The 14,145-nt window shown below is 38.5% G+C and overlaps 2 protein-coding genes across 3 annotated transcripts; both read right to left on the reverse strand.

The window, feature by feature from the left end:
- Nucleotides 1-313: 313 nt before the first annotated feature.
- On the reverse strand, nt 314-3,044 carry LOC106699887 (erythroblast NAD(P)(+)--arginine ADP-ribosyltransferase-like). Of its 2 annotated transcripts, none has more exons than XM_023333284.1 (3): nt 2,911-3,044; nt 1,906-2,006; nt 314-1,807 (listed from the first exon to the last, which is right to left on the reverse strand). In XM_023333284.1, the coding sequence occupies exons 2-3, from the start codon at nt 1,987-1,989 to the stop codon at nt 1,097-1,099; spliced, it is 795 nt and encodes a 264-aa protein (XP_023189052.1). In that variant the 5' UTR covers nt 1,990-2,006; nt 2,911-3,044; the 3' UTR covers nt 314-1,096. The 2 variants fall into 2 exon arrangements, with proteins under 2 accessions (XP_023189052.1, XP_023189053.1); XM_023333285.1 differs by having other exon boundaries at nt 1,912-2,006; nt 2,911-3,043.
- A 2,731-nt stretch (nt 3,045-5,775) lies between these two features.
- On the reverse strand, nt 5,776-6,662 carry LOC102230302 (erythroblast NAD(P)(+)--arginine ADP-ribosyltransferase-like). The gene is made up of 2 exons (XM_005807887.1): nt 6,612-6,662; nt 5,776-6,516 (listed from the first exon to the last, which is right to left on the reverse strand). The coding sequence occupies exons 1-2, from the start codon at nt 6,660-6,662 to the stop codon at nt 5,776-5,778; spliced, it is 792 nt and encodes a 263-aa protein (XP_005807944.1).
- Between the last annotated feature and the right edge of the window lie 7,483 nt (nt 6,663-14,145).

A 14,145-nucleotide genomic window follows, 5' to 3' on the forward strand; every position in this document is an offset into this window, starting at 1 on the left:
TAAGTGTAATCAGTGTTAAAATTTCTCCTCTACTTTGAATTTATATTGGTAATCTTAGTATCAAGACTTTTCTGTTGGGTTACAACTTGTCATATTTTTGATCCATCAGTTTTAACACCATATTTTCTAATGTCCCTCCTTAAAAAACAACACGTTTCATTTTTCTGGTATTTAATGCAACAAATTTGAAGAGACGAGCAAAAAAGTATCCGTACCTGAGATGTATAAAGTCCATCTGTATTGGTGAAGGCTGACACGGAAATTCTTTAATGAAAGGGTAGAGAAAACTGCTAAGAAATGATAAAGATCGATCTTTGTCTTTAAATGTTTTATTTAAAGCGTCTGACTCTGGGAGTCAGAGAAGCAGAGCCCCAAAATGAAGTTGTACATAAACCTTAATATGCCTCACAGTTAGTCACATCCTGTCTTTACACACGCACGTATAGGAAATGACATACCAAAGGGGAAATATTCAGCCCCTTTTAGAAACAGAAAATAAAACTCGATGCATAGAAGTACACATAAGCGGAAACCTGCTTGCTCTGTGGTTTTCACCCACTTGATCTGATCTATCAAGTGCTCCTGCTTGATGCGCTGTGTTAAAACACTGTTTGTATGCATGAACCTGCAAAGGAAATGAAACAGACACATCTATAAAAAATAAGAATGCAGACATGTGTATCTGCATTCTCTCTGCTGGGCTGGTAAATCATTTTCATTGACCTTAAAAAAATATATACTTTTTTTTTATTACCAGCAGATGGTGCTAGTGCATAAAACATGTTCCTCTGAAAATGCAGTGAAATCTAGGCTGACTGTGTATTTTGTGTATTCCTTTTCATATCTAAACTGAAAGAAGTGGGAAGTTTATGATTGTAACATAAATGAATGTGCTCTTCAAATATTTTATGTCCCTTGTATAAAATTAGTTTTACACTGAAAACTGTTTCCTAATTTAAAGTTTTACATAAAAAGTCCTGTAAAGGTGAGTATTTACTTTTATGTTTGAAACAATAGTCATTTGTTATCATATCAGACATAAGTGTGAAAAACTAAAATTGGGCACAGTGCTGCTTGTATTCATTGGGACATTTCATCACAAACCTGACTTGGTGAGAGCACAGTTTAAACTGGAACGTGGGTTGTTTGTGCTCTTCAGTTTGTAGACAACCTGGCATGGAAGGAAATTCTTCCCAGATCTTTTCTGTATGTCTGTTACCTTAAAAACCTCATACGGAGGGATCAGGACCTCGTTTTCCCATTCAAACATAGAGAACTTTGAGATGCGTGCTCCAAAGCAGGTGGTAATCTCAAAACATGATTGGTCGCCAAAATGAGGAGAAGGATAACCACCTTCTGAGCTGGAGGTAAAGCCACCAAAGCGAATCTCTCTGTTGATCTCTGTTTCAAATATGCAGTTGGTTCTCCGATAAGTGGTGACACACTGTGGTGCATTGCGCTTAAGGGAGCGTAGGGCCATGGTGAGGTAGAAGTGTAGTGCATGATATTGAAATTTGGTCGTGTACCCAGATTTTTGTGTTCGGACTGCCTTATTGAACTCAACGTATAGTGGTGGATTTGCCAGGGTGTAAGCATGAATAGCCATGATTTGTTCTTTCTTCAGCCTTGAGCTGGTGGTTGCCCATTTATTGTTGTAGTATTTTTGTGCTACACGCCAAGCATCTCTAAATTCACCCCTTTTCTCCGTATTTAGCAAACTGGCCACTTTTCTTTCCATCTGATTTTCGCAGCCGTTGTACATGTCGTCAACAGAGTTTGGAGCTAAATCCAGTGGGAATGAGCAAATCTAAACGGGAAACAAAGGAAACATGTTACTCATTATTAATATTTATTCTATCCGTATGTGCATTTGCACTTATTAAAACATTCCCCAAAATAACGCACCCTAACCTTCTTTTGTGGTGCCGGAGCTCCAATGCAACATCCGAATGATAGCAGCACCACTGTCGAAACTGCTAGCATTGCCATCTTGTGTCAGCAGACAACTAGAAAGCATGACAAAAAAGAGCTTTTTGTTTAACAACATTTTAAAGATTTCTCTATGTATCAGTCAGTCTTAGTAAGAAATAAAATATAAAAAAAATGAGCAGAAATAGCTGGAGCCTGGGACTTTGGTTTGTGAGCTGAAACTGTTTTCAAGCTCCTCCAAAACTCTGTGAAGTTGCTCTGCTGTAGCTAATCCTCCATCTTCTTTATATAGATGAGCTTCCCATATCTGAACTAAGATTCTGTTAAGACCAGCATATATAGAGTTATAATAAGCCAAGCAAAAGATATGACTTACTTTCAAAAAGTCCTTTGTTTGAATGTAGGACCTCAGTTAACTAATGCTTTTTAGCTGGGAAAAAGCTCTTCTTTTTGTTTTTGATCATATTAAGAAGAACTGTCAAAGACCATGCCACGGTTTTTGTTTATGGATAGAGTATGAATTTTAAAATCTACAGTTCACTTTACTTATTTTTGAACAGTGGCTGAGGGTTGCACTTTTTGTTTAAAATTTTCAAAAGTTGATGGTGGCTGGCTGTAGCTGATAGCTAAGGGGTCAGAGGATAATGTACCCATAGATTCATAGTACCATAAAGATTTGCATTAGGAAATCTTAATAGGTTTATAAGTAAAAAAATATAAAAGAGCAGGTATGAACAGACACAAACATCTTAAACAATATTTTCAAGAATTATGCTATCTAATTATGTTAAAATTTCTCCTCTACTTCAATTTACCAAACTGGTACAAGACTTTTTCTATTGGGTTACAACTTTTCATCATATTCTTGATCCATCAGTTTTAACACCGTATTTCCTAATATCCTTCCTTTAAAAAAAACACATTTCTTTATTCTGGTATTTAATGCAACACATTTGAAGAAACCAACAAAAATATCTGTACCTGAGATGTAGAAAATGCTTCTGTATGGATGAAGGACCCCTGAAAAAAATGTGTTTTTGCCAAAACACAAATTAAAGCTTAAAAAAGAATGTTAAAAAGTGATCAAAAATAAGAAAAAGTACAAAATTCAAAAGTTTTGAAGGACTAAACTCAAGAAATTCTCTTCTCTCGGTATCATTTAGGGTTTTATACAGAAAAAAGAAGGAGGAGTTCTCAAGCTGATGATTTCCACACAATACCAAACATAGAAGTCTTGTCAGTAGAGGAACAATATCACATAGTTTTCCCTTTGCAAATTTCAATATCACCATTCTTTACTGGCAGGTTGAAACGTTTGGAGGTTGTGGCTTCTTTCTAGATGCTAATTTTAACTCATTGCTTGGCCTCCTAACTATGTCATTGACTGCAACGTGTCGAAGTCATGCACGTCAAAGTCCCCGTCTGTCTCTAACTCTAATTCAGAGCTATACCTGCACATTGACCAGAGCCGACATGTTCCAGTGCCACACTCAACGGATGTCACTGCTGCTTTTCAACCATTAGGCCTGAATTTTTACTGTTGGATTGTAACTAGTTACATTGTTGAAGTTATAGCACATGCATTACTAGTGATTTACCATACAGCTCCATGTAAGAGACCAATAATCTGTTAGGAAGCTGGAAGCATGTTAACATGTTCGTTAAAATCCAGCCGTTTGGTCGGAAGCAAACCAAATCCGTATATTTCAGAGGAAAGTTCAATTGGCAAGAGCCACTAGAGTGCTCGTGTTAAAATTCATTGTGCTTCACTGGTGGACAAAGCCCCGTCTGTGGGGACAGATGTCCAGCCTAAACGCTCGTGGTACGTAGGCTGGTTACTGAAAGCCTCAACAGATGTCTTCTCAAGAGGTTGAAGGTGCATGACCACTGGAGGGAAGTTCAAACAGTGTATGCTTGTCAATCTTTTAACAGCCGATCGGAGGAAAAAATAGGTTGGGATAAAGGATGAAGATGATTGAAAAGGAATGTAGGTTTAAAGAGGTAGGGGTGGGTATAACGATGGAGTAGGTGAGGAATTATTTTAAAAGGATAAAAAAAAGTCTAAGGTGGTAGGTAGGAAGTAGGTGCAAACAAGGGGATAGAAGGATATATATTAAGTTTTCAAATACATAATTGGTTGTGCAATCATTAAAGTTGGATTTGTCAACTACTCAAGTTGTTGAGCCACAAGTGTCGTAATTATTTTATGCTGCTTTTGTGGTGTACACCACATCCTTATGCGTGACTAAAGAGGAGAAAAGTTTCTAACCACAAACGGGAAGCTGTAATGTTTGTCACTGTGAGTCTAATCTGGTGTTTCATGCTGCATTTGAGAAATGTACCGTACACCTGTGATTCTGCAGAGACCGCTAAAGTCTTCTTCCTAGATATGATTCAAAGCAAAACTGGTCTGTCAAGGATAACAATTAAGTATCCATTGGAAAGAATATCTTTTCTCTTCTTTTTTTTTACACTGCCACATTTTTACAACTTGCGCACCAACTGCTAACAGGTTACACATATTCACTGCGGCAATAATTGAGGTAACAACACATTTTAATTTACTAACACCTTCCCAAATATCCCATTTTTGTTAGCATTGTTCACATACAGGCATGAAACAACTGTGATAATGCTCACTTTCACTAAGATGGTCAATCATTAACGAAGCATTTATCAAAGACAGACGATCTTTCTTTTACACATGTATTTACCTATTACGAGTGTGTTTACACCGTATTAACTTTATTGAAATAGTTTTTATATTAAAACTGGGGTTTCTTCACAGTGAAATCATTTGTCATAAGCAGCATCCTGAATCAAACTGTGTGGATAGGAAACATAAAAATAAAAGTAATAATAAGTACATTAGGTATCTGGAAAAAAACAAACAAACAAAAAATCTAGGATTATTGTCTTTTAAGGCCTTTTTATGGACTACAACACACCTGGTCATGAAGCCTAAAATATCATTGAACGACAGTGTCATCAAGTGTTTATTTGGTAACCTCCCACTGTAAAAACGACACAGTAAGAATAAAAATGTGATCTTCTGGAGAAGAATCGGAAATAATTCAAAGTTTAGATTTAAATGCTGTGCCATCCTGACAAGTGGCGGGTATGTTGGAATTTGAATTTCTGTCATTTTAAGTAAATCTGTGAATATGATAATTGTTATTTATTCATCTATTGTTACTGATTATTAGGTTACAAAATAATGAAAACTTACAAAAATGTCACAAATGAAGCTGCAAAGTCAATCCTCTTAATGAGGTTTTCTACTCCTCCTTTACAGCACTTTTATTTGCGTTTCAATTCATAAATCCTCATGAATGTGATGTTTGATAAATAATTCCAAACAACATTTTGCAAAGAGTGTTTTATCAGATTAAATGTTGATCAAAATGGACCAGATGTAGGACTACAATGGGCTGATTTCTGTTTGTATTTATTCTGTATATTTTATTGGTTTTAGTGACAACTGTTGACTGATGATGACTGCTGGTTCAATTCCTGTCATATCTGGACTTACATTTATACTTTTTCCTTTTACTTTGATTGTGTGTCTCTAAGTTTTTATGTCTTTTATATATGTGTTTACATTTTTAAACATCAGTTAAAAGCAAAAATACATCCAAAGCTATGTTTGACCTTATTTCATTAAATGGTCTTCATGTTTATGATGGTGAAATTATGCATGTCTTAGCTTTTATCCAAATTTAAAAATGGTTTTTTTTTGATAATACAGTAGTAATTAAACAGAAATACATGTCAAAATAAATCAAATCTGCTCTTATGTGTCACTAAAATTGGAAATAATTTTTAAAGATTTATTTGGATCAATTATCAATGAAAAGTGCAGTTTAGGTTGGACAGAATCTTTTCTGTGCTCTTCAGTGTCAACACAACGTTACATGGAAGCTCCTCGTTCCCAGATCTCTGCTTTATGTCTGTAACTTTAAAGATTTCATATGGAGGAACCAGGACTTCTCCCTCTGATTCTCCAAACTTGGAGTACAGTGAGACGTCTGCTCCTAAGCAGGTGTAAATCCCGAAACAGGTCTCGTAGCCAAATTTTTCTTTGCGGGGATACTTTCCCATCGAGCTCGAGGTGAAAGCGCCAAAGCGGATTTCTTTGCCAAGAACGCCCAGCTCGAATTTTCTGTTGACCCTCCGGTAACCGGTAAGGCATCTTTCTGTGTTTGGCTTACGAGCATTGAGAGCTCTGAGAGCTCTGAGAGCGCCCGTCAGAAAGAAGTGCAGTGAGTGATACTGAAACGTGCTCGTGTACTGAGCCCTCTGCGTTCGCACCGCGTTGTTGAATTCAGTGAATATTTCTGGTTTGTCCAGAGTGTAAGCATAGACGGCCATGTTTTGTTCTTTCTCCAGAACTTTGGGTTTTTTCTTCCCAGCCTTGGCCGCTTCGTCCCAAGCCAGCCTAAAATTTTTGCTCATCTTTTTCTCTCTAGCCAAAAGCTCTGTCTTTACTTTGGTCGCCATCTTGTTCTCGCAGCCTTCGTACATGTCATCGACAGAGTTTTCAGCCATGTCCAATGGGAGTGGAGTATCAGTGTGGGATCTGTAAATCTGCCAGAAGACAACAAGACAGATGTTTAACATTTTCTTTACCTTTATGTCTGAATCAAAAAACTCACAAATCTGTTTGTCTCATTTTAAATTACCTTTGCAGTTGAGACAGACTCTCCAAACAGCACAAGCAGGAACATCCACATTGTCATTGTTTCCACCTTCAGCATTTAGTCCTGCAAAGACACAGTAAATGCAGATTTTTCATTTCCTATCATTGTTTGTTATTTACTATTCCCATATATGTCATTTGAATGCACGATCTAAGGGTATAACATAAAATAAACAAGCAGACTGACATGGCAACATTTTATCTTATAGTGTTCATCATTTTAAGGTTGCTCTTTTAAGGTTTTAAGAAAAGAAAAGTCAAATTATTAAAGCTCCAACTTGTTTCCTTATCATGATCATCTATGATTGTTTCACCACAGTTTAGCAATCTTGAAAAGAGATTATTGTACATTTATTTGCAAGATAAATTAAAACCGATACAGTTGAATCCTAAATTCAAACCCATTGCAGATTTGTATTTGTTTATTTTCACTCAAGCATTTTTTTTTCTGGCAGGAAAAGAGACAGCTGACTCTACGAGGCTCTCTCCTTCTGGCCTAGTGACACACAATGGGATTGAGAAATTCCCTCTCGACCGGGTAAGACGTAGGCATTTTATTTCCGCTTTCTATGCAGTGCTCTAGTCTCTTACCCAGGCGGTGCCGGGGACGTTGCACGGAAATGGGAGGGAGACCGTGACACAGCAAAATAACATTCAGAGTTCCTTTCATTGGAAGTAAAGGTTCAAGCCCAGCTCCTGAAAAATAACCCCACACCATAACAACCCCCACCAAACTTTACACTCAGCACGGTGCAGTCAGACAAGAACCGTTGTCCTGGCAACCGCCAAACCCACACTGGTCCATGAGACTGCCAGATGGAGAAGCGCAATTAGTCACTCCAGAGAACGCGACTCCACTGCTCTAGAGTCCAGTGGCAGCGTGCTTTACACCACTGCGTCCGATACTTGGCATTGCAGTTTATGATGTATGGTTTGGATGCAGCTGGTCACCATGGAAACCCAGTCCATGAAGCTCTGTGGATTGTTCTTGAGCTAATCTGAAGGCCACATGAAGCTTGAAGGTGTGTAGTGATTAAGTCTGCAGAAAGTTGCACTTTCCTCTTCGCACTATATGCTTCACCATCCACTGACCTCGCTCTTTCAGTTTCCTTGGCATAACCAGTTTATGGCTGACTTGCTGCCATTTCCAAACACTTCCATTTTCTTCTGATACAATATTTAGCAGCGAGAAAATGTCACGACTGGGTTTGTTGCACAGGTGGCACCCAATCACAGTTCCACACTGAAATTCACTGAGCTCTTTAGAGCAAGCCATTCTTTCACAGATGTTTGTAAAAACAGTCAACATGCCTACGTGCCTAATTTTATGCACCTGTGGCCTTGAAAAACATGGGAACACCTGATTCTGATCATTTGGATGGGTGAGCAAATAGTCTTGGCAATATAGTTTAGCACTGAATGGACATGAATCTTGTGGCACCTTAAAACGAAACCACAGTAAGTAAGACTTAAAATAGTAGTATACAGAATTACAGAAGTCTATGTAAAATGCAATTGAAGTATAAGTTAAGACACTTTAAGTAAGTTCTTATAAGGCATTTAGGACTTCAGCCAGAAGTCTTAGCTGGTAAAAATTCTGCAAGTATTTCATGCAAATGGATGTGATTATGATTCAAAATCTGCTGTTTATGATATTTGTTCTGTAATGTTGGCTTACACTGCAGCAATGTAGAGATTTTTTTTAACATTTTAAAGTGTAATGGTGAACTATGAGGAAGTGAAATAATATAAATATATCTGATTTGAACCAGCAAACCTTCTTTTTTTACATATACATTAGTATTAAAGGACATAAATAAATATTTGAACAGCTTTATTGAACATAAGCTTAAACAATAATATGATAATGAATATTTACATGTGGACAATGGATAAATGTTGCAGTTTTTGTTTTTACTGGACTAACTGTTGAACTGCAGTATTATATTGATAATCCTAGTTTTACCAAGGGTAATTTAAAGTGTTTATCATTAATATTATTCTAGTTTAAGGCTACATCTTCTCTCATCAAACTTCCATCAGTTTCAACAAAATATTTCCCGAAATTCTGCCTTAAGGACGTTTAATTATTCTGGAAAATTAGAGCGTAAAAAATGAGTCATACCTGAAGTTATATGAAAGTTTCTAGAAGGATGAATTTCAAAATATTAAAAATGGTTTCTGTGTTTTAGTTAGATTGTTTATTTTCTTTTGGCAGAAAAATCTAAATCATGAAATAGATCAGGATCCAAAGAAATTAAAATGAAAAGAGCAAAATACAAAAACACTGAGTAAGTAAAATGAATAGGCTTCTGCCCACCAGCCCTGGTCTACGCTGCTTTATACATAAAGCAGAAGCAGAAGTTCATAATCTAAACTTATCTGAAAAACATAACACATTTCTTTATTATTGCAAATGTAAACCTCAAAGTCATGAGTGACAGTCTTCTTCTGTTAATTGTGAGCTGCAACTTCCTTTTACTTGTTCATGTCTTATCTTATCTGCGTCTGCTTCTGCGCTTGAGCTGTTCACACCTTTTTCTTGGTGTCTCACTTCTCTTTAAGTTGATTCGCCTCCAATTATTCTTAGATTGTTTCTTTTCTACAGCCCAAAAATGCAAAACTTAAAAATGTCTTGGATTTTGAAAGACACAAAAATCAACTGATTTTGAGATACACCAACACACTCACATCCCCCCTCCTTCATTACAGAATAAAATTGAATAACCATTTGTGAATGTTTCCTACTCATGATATTTCAACAATTGCAGTCAGAATTTGGTATCCCTAAAGAACACTTTTTTGGTTTTCTCCAAATTCGCCATTTCATTGACTCTATGAGGCTCTCTCCTTCTGGCCTAGTGACACACAATGGGATTGAGAAATTCCTTGTCGACCGGGTAAGACGTAGGCATTTTATTTCCGCTTTCTATGCAGTGCTCTAGTCTCTTACCCAGGCGGTGCCGGGGACGTTGCACGGAAATGGGAGGGAGACCTTGACACAGCATACATCAAGGATGACTGGGAAGAAGCCATTAATATGGTTAATTCAACCTTTATATGTAATACGCTCAGAGAGACACAGTATAAAATACTACACGGTCTACATATAACACCTTTTATACTGAATAAGATAGATCGCCAGCTCTCTCCCTTATGTAATAAATGTGGAAGAGAGGCTGGAACATATTACCATTATTTCTGGTAATGCAAACTGATTAAACAATTCTGGGGTGCAATTTCTAAAGAGCTGGGTGACGTGTTTCATGTAAAAATAAGCTGTGACCCAGGTCTGTTTCTTCATGGCCTCCCTTCACACAATCTGACACAATCGCACTTCAAACTTTGTGACAAATTATTGCTTTTGGCTAGAGAATGCATTTTAATTAATTGGATTAAGGATAAACCACCAACTATCACACAATGGTATAGAGAAATATTTAGGGTCCTCCCTCATGAAAGGATTAGTGCAGTTCTTAAGGGTAATGTGAAACATTTCATTGATATGTGGTCTCCTGTGCTTAGCTATTTACCTAAAGAGCTGACACAACTTGTGATGAGAGGTCAGAATCCTATAAAGTGGAAAGTCTCACCAGGTCTCAACTAATGAACATCCTCCTTTTGTATTTCTATGCATCTTTCTTTGATCACCCAGCTAGATATGATTGTGTTGATGTCTGTTAATGTTTGCCGACCATTGAAGACATGATTTAACGTGAATGTGACATTGTACGGCGGCTTCCTTTTTTTTCTCTGTTTGTTTGTTTTGGTAGTTTTTTGTTTCTGTTCCGTATCCCGTACTCATGTAAGGTGATAGGCAGCACGGTGTACAATTTTCTAGTGTGGAGTGAGAAAAATTAACAAAGGTGCACGAGCTGTCACAGCATCATTAACGGCTCTTAAATCTTGAACCAAACGGCATTCAACAGGTTGACTTTTATCTCTTATCTTCTTCACAGGGAAAGTTGGTGTTCTTACAGGTGAATCAGAGCATGGAACAATCATTCCTGTTGTCAATAATGAATTGAAAACATGTGTGATGCCTTGAATTGCTTCAGGTTTTAGTGGATATTGATGTTCATGGGGTCTTAAACTTGATTTTGGGTTGATGTGAATTGGAGCTTGACCTTTAATTAAGCCAACATCATATTTGTGAACAGCCCAAAGATGATCAGGTAATGTGTCAAGTGCTGGATGTGGGCTGCAGAGCTGAGCAAGTGTCAGTCATGAGCTGTCATCAATCACTTCCTTTGAGGGGCGGACAGACAAATCAGCAATTAACTGCTCTCTGTACATTTGTAGAGAGGGGAAGTATTTTATTCCAGGAGAATGGAACATCCAATCAGTTGCTTCATGGGTAGATTTAGCCAGAGGTCCTAGTGACTTCCACTTATCAGCTGGATCTTTAGCCAGAGAGATATGTGGAAATGACTCAGGGACTTGGAAAAAATGTTGTTGGGCATGACTTGGACAATCCAGTAAGAACGTTGTGTTGTGCCGCCAACACGTGTGTCACATGGAATGATGTGGGTGGAGAGCAGATGAACTCGTCGCCGAGCTCATCAGCTGGGTCTGTGGTTGCCAGTGTTGTGCAATGCAAGCGCTGTTGAGGCATGACATTAGCTGGTGGAGGCACACGGTTACGTGCTAACCTCAGAATGGTTTCAGTTTGTTGATCAGCAATAGACCATTCAAAAATGTAGAGAGGTTTTGGTAATTTAGAGAATGTGGTTTTTTCTGTTTGTTTAACCACTTGGATGCCCTCTGGTGTACATTTTAGACACAGAGACATTTTTAACATTAAATCTCGAGCCAATAGAGTAATTGGGCAGACAGGTGACAACAAAAATTGATGTCAGTTCCTGTCCTGTGAAAGGATCAATGAGATTTAATGGTTTTGTGACTGGTTCAGGTGTTACTTGACCAGAAGCTCCCGTGGAATTAACTGTTTTTCCAGATAATGGAGCTCTAGGGATACATTCATGTTCTATTAGAGACTGGGTGGCCCCAGAATCTACTAAAAAATGTATGTCAACCCCTTTATCTTGCACTGTCAACATTGGCAACTTCTGATATGCATTTTGATGATATACCATATGTGTGTGTGCTGGTACTTGTGGTTTGCTGAACCATGGGTTGATCCAACGGCACCGGGCTAACTGCTGGCTCTAGTCAGGTGGAATAATGTCCTCTTTGATTGTTGAAACCACCCCGAGTTAGGAATCCTCGGCCGCGTGGGCCAAAGCCGCCACGTGGGTTTGAACGTCCTTGATGGTGGTGGAAACCTCTGCCTCTGCTTCTGTCTCACTTCTTCTGAGGGCATTCTCGAGTCCAGTGTCCAATCTGGCCACAGTTGAAACATGGATCTTGTGAGGGACCTCCATATTGATCAACTGCAGGTGGGCGGTGGTTGGAGTTCTGAGCAGTGACGTGTTGAATCAGGGTGAGCTGAGCATCTTCCATGCGCTTTTCTTTGAGGTCTTTGTTCTTCTGGCGGTCGTTGCAGAGTTTCTCATTGTGTTGGGCATGAAATAGAAGTTCTTTAATTCTTGGTGTGATGTCCCATCCAATGTAGGACATTTTGATTCCATCTCTGATGTCAAGCCTCAGTCCTTCCAGGAACCTTTGACAGAGAAGCAGTTCAAAGGGACCAGCCGGATCATTTCCCATCCAGTCATTTTTGGGGACTTCCAGACCAGAGTGAGCTGAGAAAATGTCAAACAGGCGTCTGTAAAAGTCATTTGAACCTTCAGTTGGACCTTGGATGCAGGCTGAGATGACATTATAGCTGGGGCGGACTGGAAACTGCTCTATGAAGGCTTCGCCGATTTTTCGTAGAGCCTTGTTGTAGTCAGCATTGAGTGGATTGTCGGTTCCGTCAGGTATCCATTCCTCTTAGAGTAGGGGTGTCAAACTCAAATACACAGTGGGCCAAAATTTTAAATTGAACAAAGCCGCGGGCCAAGGTTGAACAAATGAATCTTTTAATATGGACCCAAACAAGTTTTGATTTAACAATAAATTTTGAACAAGCAAGGCTTACAGTATATAACTGAAAATGCAGGCGTACATAATTGAGTTGCTAAAAACAATAATAAAACATATAAATGGCATATTAAATAAAATTTAAATAAAAATTGAATGCCTCCTTTCTGAGGTAAATGTCAAAATTAGCTTTGTACACAGGCTAATAAATTTGAAAATAACATAACTATGAATAAATCATTAAATAAACTATGAATAAATCATTCAGGCCTTGGAGTAACAAGAAAAGGTGCATAGAAAACTTATTTATTGCTCATTTTGCGACACACTGATCTACTCTGATACGGCCAAGCCAGATACCTGGCATCTTTTCTTGGATGCCAGTTCATTAATGTCAGGGCTCAGGGTTTGAGCTGAGGAAACCTTCATTATCGAACAAAGGTGTTTGTCAGTCAGACGTCTCCTGTGAGACGTTTTTGTCATCTTCATTGAGGAGAAAAGTTGCTCACATACAGTACAGACCAAAAGTTTGGACACACCTTTCTAATTCAATGGGTTTTCTTTATTTTCATGACTATTTATAAGTCAAGAAATCCCACTTATTAACCTGACAGGGCACCTATGAAGTGAAAACCATTCAGGTGACTACCTCTTGAAGCTCATCAAGAAAATGCAGAGTGTGTGCAAAGCAGTAATCACAGCAAAAGGTTGCTACTTTGAAGAAACTAGAATATAAGGGGTATTTTCAGTTGTTTTACACTTTTTTGTTTAGTGCATATTTCCACATGTGTTATTCATAGTTTTGATGCCTTCAGTGTGAATCTACAATGTCAATAGTCATGAAAATAAAGGAAACTCATTGAATTAAAAGGTGTGTCCAAACTTTTGGTCTGTACTGTACATATGTAAACAGATATTCTGTCTTCCACCTGTCCAGAAAAGTTCTATTTTCTGTCTTTCTTTTCAACATTTTTTGGTAGGGTAACACAGTGACAGCTGTAGTTTGAGGTCACAGTGTGGTTTGGGGGAGAGGCACGGGAATACGGGGTGCTCCGGGGCTTTCAACCGAAGGAGTGCGCAAGAAGACGGATCACCACCTTCCTAATACATCCATGTCCGCTACCAGAAGTGCTACTGACACAGAGGAGGATGCGTGTCTGCCTGATTGACGCGCCAAAAAACAGCAGAGCATTATGGGATTTGTAGTATAAGCGGTGAATGCGGCATCACATCGTTGCCACCATATAATACCGGCGGGCCGGCTCTAATATTAATTTGAAATTGCCTCGTGGGCCAAATATAATTACACTGCGGGCCAAATTTGGCCCGCGGGCCAGAGTTTGACACCTATGTCTTAGACGGAGATGTTGTGAGAAGACTGGACCAAGTTTGGAGACCACAGTGGACCATAAACATGGAGCAAAACAGTCTTAAGTTCATAGGTGGTTGGTCTCATGGTTTTGCGGAGATACTCTAGGGCTTCAGCGATGGCTCTGCCTCCTTTCTCAATAGGGAGAAGGTGCGAAATAAAT

The sequence above is a fragment of the Xiphophorus maculatus genome, chromosome 5 (genome assembly GCF_002775205.1).
Source record: "Xiphophorus maculatus strain JP 163 A chromosome 5, X_maculatus-5.0-male, whole genome shotgun sequence".
NCBI lineage: Eukaryota > Metazoa > Chordata > Actinopteri > Cyprinodontiformes > Poeciliidae > Xiphophorus > Xiphophorus maculatus.